This window comes from Saccharomyces mikatae (assembly GCF_947241705.1).
Source record: "Saccharomyces mikatae IFO 1815 strain IFO1815 genome assembly, chromosome: 2".
In the NCBI taxonomy this organism is placed as follows: Eukaryota; Fungi; Ascomycota; class Saccharomycetes; order Saccharomycetales; family Saccharomycetaceae; genus Saccharomyces; species Saccharomyces mikatae.
This window is the reverse complement of record NC_079257.1, coordinates 477,945-498,694: the sequence shown is the minus strand read 5'-3', so window position 1 is coordinate 498,694 and position 20,750 is coordinate 477,945. Positions and strand designations below refer to the sequence as shown.

Genomic DNA, 20,750 nt, shown 5'->3' with positions numbered 1-20,750 from the left:
TGAGTATATAAATTTATTTATGTTCTAATGCTTGTTAGTGAAAATTAGGGTTTACACTGATCTTTTTTTGTTTGCTTGTTAGTTTGTTTTCTTAAGTATGATAAGTGCAGATTATACACAATAGAAATTCGGAACCTCGAGAAAGGAATCATTTGAAGAATTAGCGCATAAGAGACCTAGGATATTTGCGGCGGAACTTGCATATCGTTCGAGATCGATTGTGTCTGCTGTTGCTGTTGCTGTTGCTGTTGCTGTTGCTGTTGCTGTTGAGCAGCAGCAGTCGCGGCTCTCAGTTCAGCCTCGTAATTCAGCGGTCTTTTGAATAACAAAATGTGCGGTTCTGGTGCATGGCATTCATAATGTTCCCATCCCAATGACTGCGTAATGCCAAGGCCTCTCCATTCATCCTCTGTCAATATACGCAGTGTCCCCACCTCCGAGTTGAAGTAATCGGATGGAATAGCTTTTAGCATGGCCTTGGGCAGCATCACGTGTCTGTATTCATAGTTATCGTCTGAGTACCGCGGGGAATAGTGAATGGAATCCTGAAACTCCAGCACACGTGCTCTCTCTTGGTCAGTAAGTTTTCTACCCTGGAAGGCGTGATAATGATGGTACATGGCGTTGTAGAACGAGAGTTAGTGCGTGTCAATATGGTTTTGTCCGATGTGGCCAGCAGTTCCAAGAACTTCTACAACAAAGCTGCAATATATTCTACAGCTGTTCGCTTTGCTATTGCCCGCTGTTCTCTCATGCATTAAGCTCCACTCTTTATTTATCCCACATCACGAGGTAGAAAAAATCACCTGACCACATCATTTATTACCCGCACAATATACCCTAAGATATTTTTCTGGGCTTAAGGGATATTTAGCCTAAAAAGTCGGTCATGCCCTCACGTTGCTTAGGGCATGTTCAAAAAAAATAAACAATGAAAAATGGAATCTGAAATACACGCAGTGCTTTCATATTTTTGAAACAAAATGGCTTCATACACCATATATGAAACTAAGAAAAACATTACTTTCGAGTTGACAGTGATCCTGTTCTTAAACCCCATAGAAAATATTGGAAATTGCGTGTGTGAAAGTTTGTGCGTGGAATTGTGCGGGCATTCCTCTTCTTTTATACATATAATCTTATATATACAAAGGGTCCAGTTTGCATATGCATAGTAACGTTTTTGTTGGTGTCAAACCAGGGTTTAATTATAAACAGCACAGCAAAAAACAACATTTCCTGGAAAATGTCTCTAGTCACGCAGCGGGACTGCCAAGCAACTACGATTACGTTTTGCTTCCTATAACGACGCCAAGGTATAAGGAGGTAGTGGGGCAGGTATTCAAAGAGTTCCAGAAACAATCCAAACAGAATTGGAGACCCCTTCAGGTCCCTGAGCCCCAGTTGCAGGATATATGTATACCTCCGTTCAACGTCAACAACCTAGACAACGACGACACACCGTCTTACATAGGGCTGTTATCATCTTGGCTGGAATTGGAAAGCCGTGATTCAATTGTAAGAGACCTCGGTTTGAAGGTCCTTCTGAATGAATGTAGATATGCAAGGTTTGTCGGGATCAATAAGCTAATATTGGCGCCCCCACGCGATCTGTCCAATCTACAGTTGTATGGGCAGATGATTTATAGACTTCTTCAAAACCCCATCATATTCGCTGCACCTGCATTAACCATATCTATTTCTTTGCCACTTTATGAAGACAGCGATCCATTGGCGACTTGGGAACTGTGGAATACTGTGCGGAAATTATGCGAATATCATCCATCATTGACAATCTCTTTGGCTTTGCCAAGAACTAGGACGCCTTCTTATGTGCTTAATAGATGGTTGGCCGAACCAGTCTCGTGTCTTTTAGTGTCTTCATCCATCTTCGCCAGTAATCAATATGATTATCCTGTTCTGCATAAGTTCAACCAGAGTTTGATTCTAAAATTTCAAAAAGTTAATGGAGATTCACAGATCCTGGGTAATGAACTATGCGTGATATTGCATGGAATGGAGAAATATGCAAACGATGTTAAGGGAGGTGAATCTGCTTATTTGGAATATATAAACTATTTATTGAAAAAGGGCGACAAGGTTTTGAATTCCAATGGTAACCGTCAATTTTTGCTTCAAGAGGAATCTAGAATAATGCCTCCTCTTAAACCACACTCGGATAATTTGTCAAATTCCACATATTTGACCTTTGAAAAAGACTTGGTGAAATATGACCTTTATGAATCTGCCATATTGGAAGCGCTTCAGGATCTTGCTCCACGAGCGAGCGCCAAGAGACCATTAGTTGTTCTGGTGGCTGGAGCTGGAAGGGGGCCCCTAGTGGATAGAACTTTTAAGATATTATCGATGTTATTTATGGACAGTAAAGTTTCCATAATTGCGATTGAAAAGAATCCGCAGGCATATTTGTACCTGCAAAAGAGAAACTTCGATTACTGGGATAACAGGGTCAAATTGGTCAAGGAAGATATGACTAAATGGCAAATTAATGAGCCGTCCGAAAGGCGTATTCAGGTAGATTTATGCATAAGTGAATTATTGGGCTCGTTTGGTTGTAATGAGCTATCACCAGAATGTCTCTGGTCTATTGAAAAGTATCATTCCCATAATGATACGATCTTTATACCAAGGTCATACTCCTCCTATATAGCGCCTATTTCGTCGCCTCTATTTTACCAGAAACTTTTACAAACAAATTGCTCTTTGGAGGCCCCTTGGATAGTCCATAGAGTGCCATACTGTATATTATCCTCAAGGGTAAACGAGGTTTGGAGATTTGAGCATCCCATGAGCGGAAAAGACGTTGATCAAGAGGAAAACTATGGATCCACTGTCAAGTTTTCTCAAAGTTCATTGAATGAATTTAAGATAAAGCACCGTGGTGAAATTCATGGATTCATCGGGTTCTTCTCGGCAAACTTATATAATAATATATTCTTGTCAACTTTGCCCAACGATAGCACAGTTCGTTTGAAATTTAATGAAGAAAGATTAATGCATGCCAGACAAGATGAAAGTTTGATCAAAAAGTGGAATCACACTCCAAATATGAATTCGTGGTCTCCAATAATTTTCCCTCTAAAACAGCCAATGTCCTTTGTAGATGATTCCGAACTTTCCGTGTTAATGTCACGGATACATTCGGACACAGAACAAAAAATCTGGTACGAATGGTCCTTGGAGAGTTTCATATATCTTATGTTGTCAAACTACGGTTCAGCGGCTACTGCAACAAGTATGACCATTCCTAGATCTATTGCTACAGAAGAATCTAAAACTTCAGGTCGCAACCAACATTATTTAGCGACCGCCAATCAAAACTCAGACAATCAAATTGATCTTGATCAAGACATTGAAAATGAAGAAGAGCAAGGGTTCTTATCCAATCTAGAAACTGGTTGGCAAAGTGTTCAAGATATTCATGGACTCAGCGAAGCTGTCAGACCAGGCCGATTAAGTTCTGTCAACAAGCCAATGTTCGACCTCAAAACCGCTAGGGCGCTTGATTCTTCTAATGAATCACCAAGACATGAAGATCTCGAGGAAGACGCTCCAGAAATACATGTAAGAGTTAAGACTGGTGTTTCTACGTTGCATAACGTCTGTGGCAGAGTCTTTTCCCTGCCCTTGTGATTTCTGCATTCTATACTATATACTGTGGCAACAAACAACCATCTCCATACGTCCCGAATACCATAAGTCAGCGTCGTAGATTAAGCGGGGTGTCGGTGCCGCACCGTGAAACTACATGTATAAAAAAAGAACCCTTTATGGAACTTCTCCATAGTTGATGGATCTCGACATGTTGCCTGCTTTAGTTTATGTAATTCAGGAGTAAAGGTATTATTGGTTTACTATACGTCGTTTTGAGATTATCTATCACTAGCTTCCTTGCTTTGCAAACCGACAGACGGTAATAAAATAATAGTCTTTCTTCAGCCCTACCCCCTCGGCTGCACATATATTTTGCTGTTATAGCTTTTGCCATACATGATAAAGGAACGTATGACTGTCGAATACGAAAACGGCAACGATGAGTTCGAGTACGATAAGAATAGATTCAAGACATCAACTACTCGTATAAAAAGTTCTCAACCTAGTGAGGGGTGGTTCGACCCTTCTGACTCGCTAACACATATAAGCACCATACCCGAAGGGGGAGATGTGCATGTACATGAACATGAGGATAGAGGGTCCTCTATCGATGAAGACTCAAGGACTCACCTGTTGTTTTCCACAGAAACTCGACGTAAATTAGAGAATAGACACGTTCAGTTGATTGCTATTTCTGGGGTTATTGGTACGGCGCTATTCGTCGCCATCGGGAAGGCTTTATACCGTGGAGGGCCCGCCTCTTTATTATTGGCATTTGCTCTTTGGTGTGTTCCAATACTTTGTATTACCGTATCCACAGCAGAAATGGTCTGCTTTTTTCCTGTTAGTTCCCCTTTTTTGAGATTGGCTACAAAATGTGTCGACGATTCATTGGCTGTTATGGCCAGCTGGAATTTCTGGTTTTTAGAATGCGTACAGATCCCTTTTGAAATTGTTTCTGTAAATACAATCATACACTATTGGAGAGATGATTATTCCGCAGGTATTCCCCTCGCCGTTCAAGTCGTCTTGTACCTGCTTATTTCGATTTGTGCAGTCAAGTATTACGGTGAAATGGAATTTTGGTTGGCTTCTTTCAAGATTATTCTTGCGCTTGGCCTATTCATATTTACATTCATTACTATGTTGGGTGGAAATCCTAGACATGATCGTTACGGGTTTCGCAATTATGGTGAAAGCCCATTCAAGAAGTATTTTCCTGATGGCAATGATGTGGGGAAATCTTCTGGTTACTTTCAAGGATTTCTTGCCTGTTTGATTCAAGCATCGTTCACCATAGCCGGTGGGGAGTATATTTCCATGTTAGCTGGGGAAGTCAAGAGGCCAAGAAAGGTTTTACCCAAGGCATTTAAACAGGTCTTTGTGAGACTAACATTCTTATTTTTGGGTAGTTGCCTTTGCGTGGGTATTGTTTGTTCACCAAATGATCCAGACTTAACAGCCGCAATTAATGAAGCAAGGCCCGGTGCTGGTTCTTCACCGTATGTCATTGCAATGAATAACTTGAAAATCAGAATATTACCTGATATTGTTAATATAGCTTTGATCACAGCCGCATTTTCTGCTGGTAACGCCTACACTTATTGCTCATCTAGAACATTTTATGGTATGGCATTAGATGGCTATGCGCCAAAACTTTTTACTAGATGCAATAGGCATGGTGTGCCTATTTATTCTGTCGGTATATCCTTAATATGGGCTCTAGTAAGTCTTTTGCAACTGAATTCTAATAGTGCAGTTGTATTAAACTGGTTAATCAACTTAATTACTGCCTCTCAGCTGATTAATTTTGTCGTCCTCTGTATTATCTATTTATTCTTCAGAAGGGCTTATCGCGTACAACAAGATTCATTACCCAGGTTGCCGTTTCGTTCTTGGGGTCAACCATACACTGCCATCATTGGGTTGGTTTCGTGCTCTGCAATGATTTTGATACAGGGTTATACCGTTTTTTTTCCTAAATTATGGAGTACACAAGATTTTTTGTTTTCATATTTAATGGTGTTCATTAACATTGGTATATATGTGGGCTATAAATTTATCTGGAAGCGTGGTAAAGATAGTTTAAAAAATCCCCACGATATTGACTTTTCGAAAGAGTTAACAGAAATTGAGAACCACGAAATCGAATGCTCCTTCGGAGACTTTCAATATTATAGCAAAGCGTAATGGGCTTACTATTGATATTTGTGCATTTTCCATGATTATCCATGTCTTTTCTATGAGGGATGTTGTATGTATATAGGTATGCGCCCTTGTGATTTATGCGTCACTGATCCTTATTTTGCCTAAGTTTTTTCTCTTATTATTAATTGCCTATTTATTTTCTAAATTCATCGAATGCTAAATCTTACTCCTTTTTTTTTATAAATCTCTGGATTCCCACCAATCAATTACATCGCAACCTAAACTTCGAAACAACGAACTTTCCCTCCAGGCACTGGAATTGGAAAGATTCTTTTGTTTCATAGCCTTTGTGGTGTCGTTATTCGAGAACCAATTTTTGATGATAATAATCAATTTCGAATCGGTTTCTCTGATATAACATAAAACACCGTTGTTTAATTTCAATAATCTTTCTTCCTGAAAGTATTCTGGGTCTCTTTTGGAATTCTGTAAGCTGACCAAGAATTGTAAGACATCAATCTGCAAGTCCCATAACTTATCCGCGCTCATTAAATTCAAGAAATTCACATATTTTCTTTTGGATGATTGATTATTATCAATTGTCTCGTTTAAACTATCAGGTGTAATACTGTTCTTGCTTTTAGTATTCAAACCTCCCATGATAGATATTGGATTCCAGTTGGTTGATGATAGCGAATTTGAGCTATTATTAATGAATTGATCTATGCCATTGATTGCCAGTTGCAAAGTTGAAATATTATCGTCCGAAGCCATTCTTGGAGATCCAAAAGGAACGGATGAGTCAATTTCGTTGGTGATAATGTCTTTGATTACATAACCGAATGACTCCATGCTATTGCAATTTTGGGAGCTAAAAATTTCATTGGTCAAACATTTCATACTCTGACACAATCGGAAACTCAAGTCCTTTAAGTAGCTCCTTTCTGAAATCCTGCTAAAATCTGGATCACAAACAATTATAACTAAAAAATCGTCAAAATACCAAAATAGACAATTATAAAAGTCTTCATTGCCTTTTGAGTTTTCAAAATCCAAATTAAGCTTCAAGGTCTGATATGATGATGGAAGCAGATTGGAGTTCAATGGAGATATTAAGAATCCAAATCTTGAGTTACCTATAGTTCCTCCCACTGTCTCTGGTTCCGTTACTAGTGAGGTATTCGAACTTGTGTTTTCATTAATGCTTGGGTATTTATTGTTATCGGAATTCCTATTTGATGATGACATGAACGGCCAATGAGGCTTCGGTATATAGTCCATTATCATGGATAAACTACTCGAAACTCCAGTTGTGGCACTCACTTCGTGTATAGCGTCATATGCAAAAGAAATGGGAAGTGTTACATTATGTATCATTCTTTCCGAAAGAGAAAAATCGTTTTTATTATTTTGTGTATTATCTCGTTGCTCCTGCTGCTGCTGTTGTGCTTCTTCTTCTTCTTGTCTCTCGCCTGCGGTTTGATTTCGCTCTTGTTCCTCTCCCACTTGTAACTCCTCTTTGAAATGGGCATTTCCCGTTAAGATATGGCTTGATATTTCACCATAGGTATGGTGCAGATGGTATAACCAATTAGAAATGTCTGGTAGTGTGTTTAGATCACTTGTAAAGTTCCTAACTAGACCATAAGTTTTTGTTCCTATATACTCTTTATCAGCTGCCTTGGTGCATTTTGGCAAGTGGTAAACTAGAATATCTTTTAATCCCAAATAGCTCTTCTTATCCAAGAGAATGTTTTGTAAGATTATAGCATCCCATGATTCTTTGACAATGTTTTTGTTTACAGGGCTATAAGAGGCTTGCTGGAAGTTCGCTCTTTTGTAAAACCCAGGCCATATTATAGTAAAGGACCTATTCGTTATTGTTTCCAGATTTAGATAAATATCATTCCAGAACGGGATAACAAATTCGTTCAATGAATCTGTTAATTTATTAAAATCCTCGTTAAATCGGGAAAAAGGTCCATTTAGCAGCTTGAAGAATTTGTAACTAAGCCATAAGTAAGCATTGAAATATTGAAAGGGTATCGCATTCTGTTCATCGCTAATATTTGAAATTGCTAAACTAATAAAAAACCTTGATTCGACTTTAATGCAGAGAATAACATCGTTGTTCAGCTCAATAGTTTTTTCTAAATCTTTATGTCCGTCGTCACCGTTTGAACATGAACTGGTGAATGACCATATTCCCTGAATTATCCCTATGATGGACAGCTTTTCATTTAAGGAGGGAACTGAATGAGTACTGCCAAAACAATGGAATAGCAACAACTGCTTGAAAGTGTCATTTTCGTTGGTAGATCTTGATGGATCAAAAACCGTAATATATCGTAGCCTCATGTCTAGCTTCCATACATCAATTCTATCGTTCTGAGAATTGTAGCGTAGATTTGATCCCGCTTTAATCCTAACTATATCTCCATTGTTACCTCTTGATATTGCTATTGTCATAAATAATTAAATCTGTTACCCGCGTGTTTTTACCTTTTGTTCGGGCGAGAGCTTCATTACTATTATACCCATTTGTTTACTTATTTACTTCTATGCGTATCTATATTTCGAAGGGGTGATCCAACGGTAGCTTGTTTCCTCAATATATCAAGGCTCAACGACAGTAATTCCGCGTGAGATGTCGGATCAAGACAACGCCCAGGCTTCCCCAAGTAAATTGGCTCCCCATCATAACATTTTTATGGCCAACTTGGAAAATTCCCCCACAAAAGACAGAAATTCTTTTAGCCAAAATGCTTCTTCCTCCAGAGTTATTGAATCACTACATGATCAGATCGATATGCTGACAAAGACGAACTTACAATTGACTACTCAATCTCAGACTTTATTGAGTAAGTTGGAAGTAGCACAATCCAAAGAATCGAAACTACTAGAGAATTTGAACCTTTTAAAGAATGAAAACGAGAACCTTAACTCGATATTCGAAAGAAAGAATAAGAAGCTAAAGGAGCTAGAGAAAAATTATAGTGAATTGAGTAACAATTACAACGAACAAAAGGAGAAGATGGCAGAATTGACTAAAATGGTGAAAAATTCCAGTTCTATTGAAAAATCATGTTCTGAACAATTACAAAATATGGAGGTTAACTACAATTCATTATTGGAATCACAGAATTTCTATAGAGATCATTATTCCGCAGAGGTTTCCAAATTAAATGAAAAAATTGGCTTGTTGGAATTAGAGTTAAGTAATCAAAATTTCAATTATGGTTCCGATACTAGTTCAAATTCAGATATAGATTTGAATTTAAATAAATTCAATGACTCTGTCAAGGATTTGAAAATTATGGAAACAGAAAAGGAATCAAAATTAAGCAAGATAATTTCACAGTCTCTAGATGAGTTAAATTTACAAAATTGGTTAAAGTTATACCAGACAAATGAAAATCTGATATCAACTTTTGCTGAGAGGATGGATTTGAAAGATATTTTAGAAAAAAATGATGAAAAGGTAGATAATAAACACGCGATACTTCAAACCCTGAAAAAGAATGTGCAAACACAAACTGAAAGTAACATTGTTAGCACTTCGAGTAGTAGCAATGCATTGGATATGCTCCCTATCAAGGTGGTCAAATTGAGGAAGACGCCGAACTTAAACGATTCATCCTCTAACGTTAATAACAGTAACAGTAAAAGAAGAAGTTTCTATACTGCGTCGCCTTTGCTGTCATCAGGTTCTATTCCCAAATCCGCATCTCCGGTTCTACCTGGTGTTAAAAGGACAGCTTCTGTCAGAAAACCAAGCTCAAGTAGTGGGAAAACAAACGTAACGCATAATAACGATCCTAGTACATCTCCCACAGTCTCAGTGCCTCCTGGTGTTACAAGAGCTATTTCCTCCACTCATAAGAAAAAGAGGAACAGCCTGGTTGCGCACGGTACTCAACCCTAATTATACACGCACACGGGAGTAGATATACGAAGATCATTTAAATATTAGAACAAAGAATAATTAAATAGATGCCTCTCAGGTTTTATACACGAATCTATATTTTTCGTTTGTTCAGTCACTCACAACGAACTTTTTCCACTATAATGTGGCTGATGTTAAATGAACGTGCCAAAGCATGGTACGCAATACCAAGGTGGCTGACAGAACACACATAAGCAGTGGTATTAACTTCAATTTTGATAATTTCTGTCACACCAATGATATCGGACACGGCTGCACCATCGAGTCAGCATGAAATTTTGATGGCATCGGAGCTTATCAAAAAGCCATCAACATCTCAAAATAAAACGCCGGCAGCCCAATCTAGTTCGAGCAACAATGAAGTTGCCGATAATGTACCGCTGAATTACCATCATCATCACCATCGACATTTGTGGTGGCCAAGATCAATAGATCACCATTATTGGTGTGTCCTGAGGAAAAATCAGTTTTCTTATTATAAAACCCGAGATGAGAGAGAGGCTATAAGTGTCATACCGAGGTTCGAAATACTTAATTTCAAGATGAGTGAGCTTGATGGAATACTAACTATTTACACTCCATCCAAGGATTTAATATTCAAATTTCCCCGGGGGCAAAGCGAGAACATCGACAGGGAACTGATGCACGATTGGAAAATTGCCCTTGAGAAATTTCTGTCTAGCCCTGGTGGCAACGAAAGTGTCACTACGGGTAGTGATTATGACGAGGACGAAGATGAGGATGATTTAATTGTAGTTGATGAAAAGGCGGGCCCTTCTACCAGTAAATGTTCTTGTAATTTGACAATGGATGAGCAACTGTCCCGTGAAGACAAAGAGTTTTATAGGATGTTCGATCCTAGAAACGCAGAGCACCAAGTTTGTTCTGGTATTCTTTACACTAGAGTGAAAAAGAAGAAGCTGTTCAATAGGGCCAAGTGGCAAAAGTTCAATGTAGAATTGACCAATACTTCATTCAATCTGTATTCTTTCAAGACCGGAAAGTTAAAAAAAAGCATTAAATTGGATAAAATCATTGATTGTATTGAACTCGATAATAACTCTAAGATTAAGAGTGATGATACTAATTTTGCGTTGATTACATTTGACGAAAGGCTATCTTTCAAGGCCGCTAACGATCAAGATATGGTGGATTGGATAATAAATTTCAAGAGTAGCATCTTAATAAGAAAAAAAATTAAAAGTTAAATATATGTAAGAAATGCTGGTAATAATTATTCATTGATTTTTTTTTCTCTTGTACTTTTAGATAAAGTATGTAACTGTTTATTTCACTAAGTAGTTTTACTCTATTTGGTTTGTAATCTATAGTCAATAAGCATTTTTTTTCTGTATATAAAAAATAAGGGAACAGCTGATACAAAAGTGATCAAAAGAAGCAGAGAAGAACGGATTGAAATAGGGAGAGAAAGCCAATAAACAGAATCTTGGTATGTCATGCATTGCCCAATTTGTCATCACAGAGCGCATGTAATATACTGTGCGCATTGTATTAATACGAGCCCTAGTCTGTTGTTGAAAGTAAAATTGGATTTAATCTCCTTGAATGATGAGAATAAGGTGCTTAATGAGAAGGTGGAACGCATATTAAACGAGGCTATGAACTACGATCGGATAGATGTCAAGTCATTGGAGAAAAAGAAGGACCCCCTGACATCTAGTCTCATGAAGTTGGATATTTTACGAATGAAAAAAAATAACAACCGAATTAAATACAGGATAGAACAGCTGAATGAGCGGATACATAGTAGAAGGGATCACATTAGAAAATTGAAACTAGAAATAGACAACCATGAGCGCTCTAATGTGGGGGCTAGCACTACCAAATTAAGAGAGCAAGCGGATATCAATGAGGCGAAAAGAAAGTTGACCCAAGTATCCAAGATCTGTGAGTCAACTAAAAATTACAAAATCAATTTGCTAAATAATTGGTTTGTCATCCAAAAACTACAAGATAATTTTCAAATACCCTTCGCTATTGCCTTTCAACCATTAATATCCTTGAAAAATTTCCGCGTTTTACCTCTTGTAATAACAAATGATTCCATCAACACTATGTGGAAGTATGTTACTTTCTTTTCCGACATTCTTATCATTAAACTCCCCTATACCAACAACAGCAGTGATCAGCCCGTGTTTGAGTCTTCCAATGACACACAGACAGTAGTACAAAAATTGATCAAGCTGATCATAAATATTTTACAAATATGTAGACATTTGAAACTCGTACCCTCAACACCCATGGACATTCCATGGCTATTGGACCAATATGATGTGGATGGACTGTTCTATAACATGGTCAAACGGAACAAGATAAAGTGTAGGTCGGTCTCGCTATACTGGACTTTTGGGATGCTGTACTCCATGGTTTTGGACCACTTAAACAATCCACACAGAGGGCATCCTGCAAGGCGGACCGCACCGGCTTCGGCTCTCACAGGACCTCATGACCGATGGTATGTGGTGGGCTAGAGAACATTAGTGCGCACTTTTTTTTCCTGCCGTGTGTATAAGTTGCATATAGTCAGTCATAAACAATAGCAGCCAGTGTATTAAGCATTCGGGTAAGAACCAACTCAGTTTTTTAGTTAATTTTTGTTTTTTTTTTTTTTTTTTTCGCCCCGTTTGAAAGAAAAGGATAAGAGATAAAGGACTAAATGATTTTAGTATAGATAGACAACCATTGTTAACAAGATTGTGATTGTAAGAGTAGACAGTGCACCAAGCGTGAAATAAATACTGCAGGGATGGTTTTGTCTGATAAAGAGTTGTATGCCATAAATAAGAAAGCCGTGGAACAAGGTTTCAATGTGAAGCCTAGACTGAACTATAATACGGTCGGTGGTGTGAATGGTCCTTTGGTTATTTTGGAAAAGGTCAAGTTCCCACGTTACAATGAAATTGTGAATTTGACATTGCCCGATGGAACTGTGAGACAAGGTCAAGTTTTAGAAATCAGAGGAGATAGAGCCATTGTGCAAGTGTTTGAAGGTACATCTGGTATTGATGTTAAGAAGACTACTGTGGAATTCACTGGTGAAAGTTTGAGAATTCCTGTGTCTGAAGACATGTTAGGTAGAATCTTCGATGGTTCTGGTAGACCCATTGACAACGGTCCTAAAGTTTTTGCAGAGGACTACTTGGACATTAATGGTTCTCCTATCAACCCATATGCTCGTATCTATCCAGAAGAAATGATTTCTACTGGTGTTTCTGCTATCGACACAATGAACTCCATTGCCAGAGGTCAAAAGATCCCAATTTTTTCCGCATCCGGTTTACCACATAATGAAATTGCAGCACAAATTTGTAGACAAGCTGGTTTGGTGAGACCCACCAAAGATGTTCATGATGGTCACGAAGATAATTTTTCGATCGTCTTTGCTGCTATGGGTGTTAACTTGGAAACCGCTAGATTTTTCAAACAAGATTTCGAAGAAAATGGGTCTTTGGAAAGAACCTCATTATTTTTGAATTTGGCCAATGACCCTACCATTGAAAGAATTATCACCCCCAGATTGGCCTTGACCACGGCCGAATACTTGGCTTACCAAACGGAACGTCACGTTTTGACCATCTTGACCGATATGTCGTCGTATGCAGATGCGCTTAGAGAAGTTTCTGCTGCTAGAGAAGAAGTTCCAGGTAGAAGAGGTTATCCTGGTTACATGTACACAGATTTGTCTACCATTTACGAAAGAGCCGGTAGAGTAGAGGGCCGTAATGGGTCCATCACTCAAATACCTATCTTGACAATGCCCAACGATGATATCACGCATCCAATTCCGGATTTGACGGGGTACATTACTGAGGGTCAAATCTTTGTTGATCGTCAACTACATAACAAGGGTATCTATCCACCAATCAATGTCTTGCCCTCCTTGAGTAGATTGATGAAATCTGCCATTGGTGAAGGTATGACCAGAAAGGACCACGGTGACGTTTCCAATCAATTGTACGCCAAGTACGCCATTGGTAAGGACGCCGCCGCCATGAAGGCCGTTGTCGGTGAAGAAGCGCTATCCATCGAAGACAAACTATCTTTAGAATTTTTAGAAAAGTTCGAAAAGACCTTCATTACACAGGGCGCCTACGAAGACAGAACTGTTTTTGAAAGTTTGGACCAGGCATGGAGTTTGCTAAGAATCTACCCCAAGGAGATGTTGAATAGAATCTCCCCAAAGATTCTTGACGAATTTTACGATAGAACCAGAGACGATGCCGACGAAGATGAAGAAGACGCTGACACAAGAAGCTCTGGTAAGAAGAAGGACGCCAACCAAGAATCTCTCATCTAAAAGGATGGTTGCTGAACGAAAGCTTTTCTTATTTTCCCGTTCTTTCTCGTAAAACCCAAAGATCCGAATTCAAAGCTTTTAAACGTATATAGATGCTTATGTGTGTTTTTGTTTTTTACGTACGTATACTCACCTATATATGCATAATCCCGTAATTTGAAAAAGAAAGAAAAAAAAAGGAAAGAAAAAGGATGAGAATACAAAGAGACCAACAAATAATACATGACGTATGCAAATCAGGCGCGAGGAATAGCATCCGACTGGTGAATTTGCTTGATTTGCAGTTTCTGTAGTGGATCCAACCCGGTCTCGAAAAACATCAACACCACGCCTGTAACCACAAAGAACATTGCGATGCATTTACACATGTGAGCATAGTCGAACGATTTGTCCTGTGGTTGATCTTGCTGTTGTTGTTTCTGTTTGTCAGGGGTAGTAGTCATATCTTGCTGCGATTGTCTTGCTCTCCCTCTACACCAGAACAGAGAACAGAGATCAAAGATCAAAGAACAAAAGAACAAAAGAACAGGGAACAAAGTCCAAGCACGTCAGCGCTGCTTATAAGGGGACCGTCGGGGGATCGGGCCTAGAGCGCCAGCGCGCCAGGGAGAGGGAGCCCCCCTGGGCCCGTCCCGTGGAGGGAAGGCCCCTCATCCGCAGGCTGGCAGGGGTCACCCCGCTGGGCAGGTCAGGGCAGGGGTTCTCAGGGGGGCGCCAGGGACAAACTGCAGTGAGGTTCTAAGACAGGTGTGTTATATATGGGTATGTATATATAGAGTCGTAAGGCGTACAGCCGGGTGGTAGAAATAGTTGACTTCGGTATCGTATCTTGGCAATTGAGTTTCTGTCAGTTTCTTCCTTCACGTGCACGCAAGTAAGCAAGTAACAAAGCAGACAACAAAGTTAGGTAACAAATTAGGTATTCTCATACAGACGCATAAAGACACAGAGCTATGACTACGGATAACGCTAAGACGCAATTAACCTCGTCTTCTGGGGGTAACATCATTGTGGTGTCTAACAGACTACCCGTGACGATCACTAAGAACAACAGTACGGGCCAATACGAGTACGCAATGTCGTCCGGGGGGTTGGTAACAGCGCTGGAAGGGTTGAAGAAAACGTACACGTTTAAGTGGTTCGGGTGGCCCGGACTAGAGATCCCTGATGATGAGAAGGATCAGGTGAGGAAGGACCTGCTGGAGAAGTTTAATGCCGTACCCATCTTCTTGAGCGATGAAATTGCAGACTTACACTATAATGGGTTCAGTAACTCTATTCTATGGCCGCTATTCCATTACCATCCCGGTGAGATCAACTTTGACGAGAATGCGTGGTTGGCCTACAACGAGGCCAACCAGACGTTTACCAACGAGATAGCTAAGACTATGAATGATAACGACTTGATCTGGGTACATGATTACCATTTGATGTTGGTGCCAGAAATGTTGAGAGTTAAGATTCAAGAGAAGCAGCTGCAAAACGTCAAGGTGGGGTGGTTCCTGCATACGCCTTTCCCTTCAAGTGAGATTTACAGGATCTTGCCTGTCAGGCAGGAGATCCTGAAAGGTGTTTTGAGTTGTGACTTGGTCGGGTTCCATACATACGACTATGCGAGACATTTTCTGTCTTCCGTGCAAAGAGTGCTTAACGTGAATACATTGCCCAATGGAGTCGAATATCAGGGCAGGTTTGTTAACGTAGGGGCGTTCCCGATCGGTATCGACGTGGACAAGTTCACCGATGGTTTGAAAAAGGAATCTGTTCAAAAGAGAATCCAGCAATTAAAGGAGACATTCAAAGGCTGCAAGATTATAGTTGGTGTCGACAGACTGGATTATATCAAAGGTGTGCCTCAAAAGCTGCATGCTATGGAGGTGTTCCTGAGCGAGCATCCAGAATGGAGGGGCAAAGTCGTGCTTGTACAGGTAGCAGTGCCAAGCCGTGGAGATGTGGAAGAGTACCAATACTTGAGGTCTGTAGTCAACGAGTTGGTCGGGAGAATTAACGGTCAGTTTGGTACTGTCGAATTCGTTCCTATCCATTTCATGCACAAGTCCATCCCATTTGAAGAGCTTATCTCCCTATACGCTGTAAGTGATGTCTGTTTGGTTTCCTCCACTCGTGACGGTATGAACTTGGTTTCCTACGAATACATTGCTTGCCAAGAAGAAAAGAAGGGCTCTTTGATCCTGAGTGAGTTCACAGGTGCTGCACAGTCTCTGAACGGTGCTATCATTGTAAATCCTTGGAACACTGACGACCTTTCTGATGCCATCAACGAAGCTTTGACCTTGCCTGATGTGAAGAAAGAAGTTAATTGGGAAAAACTGTACAAGTACATCTCCAAATATACTTCTGCTTTCTGGGGTGAAAATTTTGTTCACGAACTATACAGCACATCATCAAGCTCAACAAGCTCTTCTGCTACTAAGAACTGATGATCTCTTTGTAAATGGAACAATCTCCTTCGTTGGCCTGGTTGTTTCCGGCTCCTTTTTTACTGTTTTTTTTTTTGTACTTTTATTATATATAATTACATAAATAACATTACTGGAACACTACAAGTTCTCTTCTATACGCTCACGCTCGTCTCTAGGGCTGTTAATCGAGCCTGCGCATATAGTTTTTCTACCGTATAGGCCTTTTTTCCTCTCTTTCTTTCCCGCGCTGATCTCTTTCTCGAAAGTGCATAAATAAAAAAAATGAATCGAAAAAAGCCATAAATTATCCCACATTTTTTTCCATTGTCGTTGTTCTGGCATCATAATAAAAGGATTAGCCATATAAACAATTGACAGTGAATCTCTATTTTTTGGCCGCTTATATCGTATTTCAACTGCATTTCCTTCATCCGTTCCTGCACAAAGCCTTCATTTCTTCTTTTCTAACCCATCGCCCTTTTGCCTTTGTTCTCCCCTATATAACCATTTCAAAAAGTATCTCCAATTGAAAGAAGACAAAAATGGGTCAATTGCTTTCTCACCCTTTGACGGAGAAGACCATAGAATATAATGAATATAAAAACAATCAGACGTCAGCTGGCATCGTCCCCCGATTTTACAATTGTGTGGGGTCGATGCAAGGTTATCGTTTAACTCAGGAAGATGCACATTTGATTAGAAATGAAAATTCCATTTTACACGTACGATTTTTCAACCCGTTTATAGATAAGTATGAAACCTTATCGTTGAACGTCTTCGCGGTATTCGATGGTCACGGCGGTGATGATTGTTCTAAATTTCTAAGCGGGGGGCGTCACCATCGAGATGGTAACGGCAGTAGCAACGGTAATGGTGAAAATAATGCTGGATTAATCAAATGGATTGCCTACAGCTTTGAAAACCATCATTACACTTCTTCAATGAAAAATGATTCAACTAAATTCAAAAGATCTTTTAACACGTTAGAAGGACTCGTATCTCAAATTCTAAAGGACGCTTTCATATTACAAGATGAAGAGTTATATCGACATTTTTCCAATAGTTCATGTGGATCTACAGCCGTAGTCGCATGTATCATAAACGAGGAATCATTGTACGTGGCTAACTGCGGTGATTCACGATGTATTCTTTCTTCGAAAGCCAATGGCATAAAGACAATGTCCTTTGACCACAAGCCACAACACATAGGTGAATTAATACGTATAAATGATAACGGTGGCACTGTTTCCCTTGGTAGAGTGGGTGGAGTACTTGCTCTCAGTAGAGCATTCAGTGATTTTCAATTCAAAAGAGGTGTCACCTATCCACAGAGAAGAACAAAGCTAACAAATGTTACTCAAAATTCAACTTCTGGAACTCCTCCACAGGAAGCACAAGTTACTGTCGAACCAGATGTTCTGATGCACAAGATTGACTATTCTAAAGATGAGTTTTTAGTATTGGCTTGTGACGGTATATGGGATATTTATAACAATAAACAGTTAATTCACTTCATAAAGTATCACCTAGTATCAGGAACAAAGTTGGATGCTATAATAACGAAATTGCTGGACCACGGTATAGCGCAGGCTAATAGTAATACAGGTGTCGGATTCGATAATATGACTGTCATCATTGTAGTGCTGAATAAGAAAGGAGAGACATTGCAGGACTGGTTTAATAAAATGAAGATCCGTTTGGAAAGAGAGAGAGGTTTAGTGTAATTACAAATCCTTATTCCCCTTTTTCCTTACGTATTTGAACGTATTCTTCAGATACCCGTATTTCAGTGTATAATATCAATTGTTACCAAGGTGAAAGTAATAAAATTTATTGAAAGCGATTCCTATCATTATTCTTTTTCACACTTTACCGTTTTATTATACTTTATAGTGTTCTTGAAACCAGAGTGATCCTCTGGATATAACCTTTATATATATGTATATATATATATATATATATATATAATATGAACGCACAGACCATTAAGGATTGGTTTTTTCTTTAAAAGAATTTGTGTTTTGTTTCTGTTTGTTGTAATCTGGCTTTATTACAGTGTGTTAGCTTTTCTTGGATGGTGAAAAAAGATGAATAAGTGACATTTATAGAGAGGGAAATAAAGACAAAACAAAGAATACACCCAAGAGGAAAAACATTCAATCGTCATAATCAAGAGAGTGGGAACACTCCTAAAAAATGTCAACAGATGGTACAGAGGAACCCCTTGCTACACTTTCATCAATTCCGGATTCAACCGCTGACCAGGTACCACCAATAATAGCAGATGAATATACATTGGATCTGCCCAGAATTCCTAGCTTGGAGTTACCACTTAACGTGTCCACAAAGCACGCTAGCATAAAAAGAGCTATAAAAATGTGTGGAGGCATCGAAAAAGTTAAGGAAGCCTTTAGAGAACATGGACCTATCGAATCTCAGAATGGATTGGAATTATATTTGAACGATGGTAATGATAAGGACGGATCCAAGGGCTATTTCAACGAGCACCCTATAATTGGTAAAAGGGTCCCCTTCAGAGATGAATCTGTCATCTTAAAAGTCACAATGCCCAAGGGTACCTTGGCAAAAAATAACAATAGCGTTAAAGATTCTATTAGTTCCTTGAAGGATTCAAACAAACTACGAGTCACTCCTGTTTCTATAGTAGATAATACTATAAAATTTAGAGAAATGTCAGACTTTCAAATTAAACTAGATAATGTCCCTTCTGCAAAGGAATTCAAAAGTAGCTTTGGCTCTTTGGAATGGGGTAATTTCAAAAACTTTGTGAATTCTGTACCAGATAATGACTCCCAACCACAAGAAAACATTGGTAATCTGATTTTAGACCGTAGCGTCAAAATCCCAAGCACAGATTTTCAATTGCCGCCGCCTCCTAAGTTATCGATGGTTGGTTTCCCTCTGCTTTATAAATATAAAGCTAATCCTTTTGCAAAAAAAAAAAACGGTGTTACAGAAGTGAAGGGGACATATATCAAAAACTACCAATTGTTTGTGCATGATCTGAGCGATAGAACGGTTATTCCATCCCAAGCCCATGAACAGGTATTGAACGATTTTGAAGTGGCCAAGAAAACAAAAATTTACCCAGGCACAAAAAGTGACTCAAAATTTTATCAATCACTAGAAGAATGTTTACAAATTCTGAGAAAATTATTTGCTAGCCGTCCAATTTGGGTCAAAAGACATCTTGACGGGATTGTACCGAAGAAGGTACATCATACTATAAAGATAGCACTTTCACTCATATCTTATCGTTTCACAATGGGACCTTGGAGGAATACATATATTAAGTTCGGCATAGACCCTAGAAGTTCTGTGGAGTATGCTAAATATCAGACTGAATATTTTAAGATCGAAAGGAAATTGTTATCATCTCCTATAGTTAAAAAAAATGTTCCTAACCCTCCCCCCTTGGTATTTGAATCAGACAACCCGGGAGATATTGATAGTAGGTTCAAATTTGATGGGAAGAGAGTCCCGTGGTACTTGATGTTGCAAATTGATCTATTAGTTGGTGAGCCAAACATTGCAGAAGTTTTTAATAATGTTCAATATTTAGATAAGGCGAATGAATTAACAGGATGGTTTAGAGAATTAGATTTGGTGAAAATAAGAAGAATAGTAAAATACGAACTTGGGTGCATGGTCCAAGGAAATTATGAATACAATAAATACAAGTTGAAATACTTCAAGACAATGCTATTTGTTAAAGAGTCCATGGTGCCAGACAACAAAAATCCAGAGGAGGAAATGGGAGTCAACGCCAATACAGACGCGGATGGGGATGTAAATATGGACGATGGCAGTCAAGGGTCATCAAATCCTACAAAGGAGGATAAGGGTACTGTTGTTGGCGATGACTATGAAGATAATGACGCAATAACTGAAGAACCAGATGATGCCGCTTTAGAAAATGAAGAAATGGACACTGATCAGAATTTGAAGGTGCCTGCGATTATAGAGGATTATGCGGATGATGGTGATGCAGACGAAGAAGTACAAGAGAGTTTCGACATCAAAACAGCGAGCTTCCAAGACATCATTAATAAAATAGCTAAACTCGATCCCAAGGCTGCCGAGACAATGAAGAAAGAACTCAAAGGTTTTGTCAATGAAGTCAATTTATAGTACTGAGGTTGTTTCTTTTGATTTAAGTATTAAGTATAAAACAAATTTTTAAACGGTAATACTAATCTCTAGATTTGTCTCATGATCGTAGGGAGCGATTATGTCGTTCAAAATGAAACAAATCTACATATACACATCTTGAGAACGT

The 20,750-nt window shown here is 39.0% G+C and overlaps 12 protein-coding genes across 12 annotated transcripts; 9 read left to right on the top strand and 3 right to left on the bottom strand.

Moving 5' to 3' along the window:
• Window positions 1-176: 176 nt before the first annotated feature.
• Window positions 177-620, bottom strand: CKS1 (cyclin-dependent protein kinase regulatory subunit CKS1; the record flags this gene model as incomplete). The annotated part of the gene is made up of 1 exon (XM_056223864.1): window positions 177-620. The coding sequence occupies one exon, from the start codon at window positions 618-620 to the stop codon at window positions 177-179; it is 444 nt and encodes a 147-aa protein (XP_056080488.1).
• Window positions 621-1,167: 547 nt separating this feature from the next.
• HSL7 (protein arginine N-methyltransferase) lies at window positions 1,168-3,654 on the top strand (the record flags this gene model as incomplete). Its single annotated transcript, XM_056223853.1, has 1 exon — window positions 1,168-3,654. The coding sequence occupies one exon, from the start codon at window positions 1,168-1,170 to the stop codon at window positions 3,652-3,654; it is 2,487 nt and encodes an 828-aa protein (XP_056080487.1).
• Window positions 3,655-4,011: 357 nt separating this feature from the next.
• On the top strand, window positions 4,012-5,805 carry AGP2 (Agp2p; the record flags this gene model as incomplete). The annotated part of the gene is made up of 1 exon (XM_056223842.1): window positions 4,012-5,805. The coding sequence occupies one exon, from the start codon at window positions 4,012-4,014 to the stop codon at window positions 5,803-5,805; it is 1,794 nt and encodes a 597-aa protein (XP_056080486.1).
• Window positions 5,806-6,000: 195 nt separating this feature from the next.
• CCZ1 (Ccz1p) lies at window positions 6,001-8,121 on the bottom strand (the record flags this gene model as incomplete). Its single annotated transcript, XM_056223831.1, has 1 exon — window positions 6,001-8,121. The coding sequence occupies one exon, from the start codon at window positions 8,119-8,121 to the stop codon at window positions 6,001-6,003; it is 2,121 nt and encodes a 706-aa protein (XP_056080485.1).
• Window positions 8,122-8,410: 289 nt separating this feature from the next.
• On the top strand, window positions 8,411-9,688 carry SHE3 (She3p; the record flags this gene model as incomplete). The annotated part of the gene is made up of 1 exon (XM_056223820.1): window positions 8,411-9,688. The coding sequence occupies one exon, from the start codon at window positions 8,411-8,413 to the stop codon at window positions 9,686-9,688; it is 1,278 nt and encodes a 425-aa protein (XP_056080484.1).
• A 257-nt stretch (window positions 9,689-9,945) lies between these two features.
• Window positions 9,946-10,917, top strand: OPY1 (Opy1p; the record flags this gene model as incomplete). Its single annotated transcript, XM_056223809.1, has 1 exon — window positions 9,946-10,917. One exon carries the CDS (start codon window positions 9,946-9,948, stop codon window positions 10,915-10,917), a length of 972 nt encoding a protein of 323 aa, XP_056080483.1.
• Window positions 10,918-11,166: 249 nt separating this feature from the next.
• Window positions 11,167-12,201, top strand: ATG14 (Atg14p; the record flags this gene model as incomplete). The annotated part of the gene is made up of 1 exon (XM_056223797.1): window positions 11,167-12,201. One exon carries the CDS (start codon window positions 11,167-11,169, stop codon window positions 12,199-12,201), a length of 1,035 nt encoding a protein of 344 aa, XP_056080482.1.
• Window positions 12,202-12,476: 275 nt separating this feature from the next.
• VMA2 (H(+)-transporting V1 sector ATPase subunit B) lies at window positions 12,477-14,027 on the top strand (the record flags this gene model as incomplete). The annotated part of the gene is made up of 1 exon (XM_056223786.1): window positions 12,477-14,027. One exon carries the CDS (start codon window positions 12,477-12,479, stop codon window positions 14,025-14,027), a length of 1,551 nt encoding a protein of 516 aa, XP_056080481.1.
• A 236-nt stretch (window positions 14,028-14,263) lies between these two features.
• Window positions 14,264-14,470, bottom strand: MEO1 (Meo1p; the record flags this gene model as incomplete). Its single annotated transcript, XM_056223775.1, has 1 exon — window positions 14,264-14,470. The coding sequence occupies one exon, from the start codon at window positions 14,468-14,470 to the stop codon at window positions 14,264-14,266; it is 207 nt and encodes a 68-aa protein (XP_056080480.1).
• Window positions 14,471-14,980: 510 nt separating this feature from the next.
• On the top strand, window positions 14,981-16,468 carry TPS1 (alpha,alpha-trehalose-phosphate synthase (UDP-forming) TPS1; the record flags this gene model as incomplete). The annotated part of the gene is made up of 1 exon (XM_056223764.1): window positions 14,981-16,468. The coding sequence occupies one exon, from the start codon at window positions 14,981-14,983 to the stop codon at window positions 16,466-16,468; it is 1,488 nt and encodes a 495-aa protein (XP_056080479.1).
• A 524-nt stretch (window positions 16,469-16,992) lies between these two features.
• On the top strand, window positions 16,993-18,174 carry PTC4 (type 2C protein phosphatase PTC4; the record flags this gene model as incomplete). The annotated part of the gene is made up of 1 exon (XM_056223753.1): window positions 16,993-18,174. The coding sequence occupies one exon, from the start codon at window positions 16,993-16,995 to the stop codon at window positions 18,172-18,174; it is 1,182 nt and encodes a 393-aa protein (XP_056080478.1).
• Window positions 18,175-18,646: 472 nt separating this feature from the next.
• Window positions 18,647-20,602, top strand: TFC1 (transcription factor TFIIIC subunit TFC1; the record flags this gene model as incomplete). Its single annotated transcript, XM_056223742.1, has 1 exon — window positions 18,647-20,602. The coding sequence occupies one exon, from the start codon at window positions 18,647-18,649 to the stop codon at window positions 20,600-20,602; it is 1,956 nt and encodes a 651-aa protein (XP_056080477.1).
• Window positions 20,603-20,750: the final 148 nt, after the last annotated feature.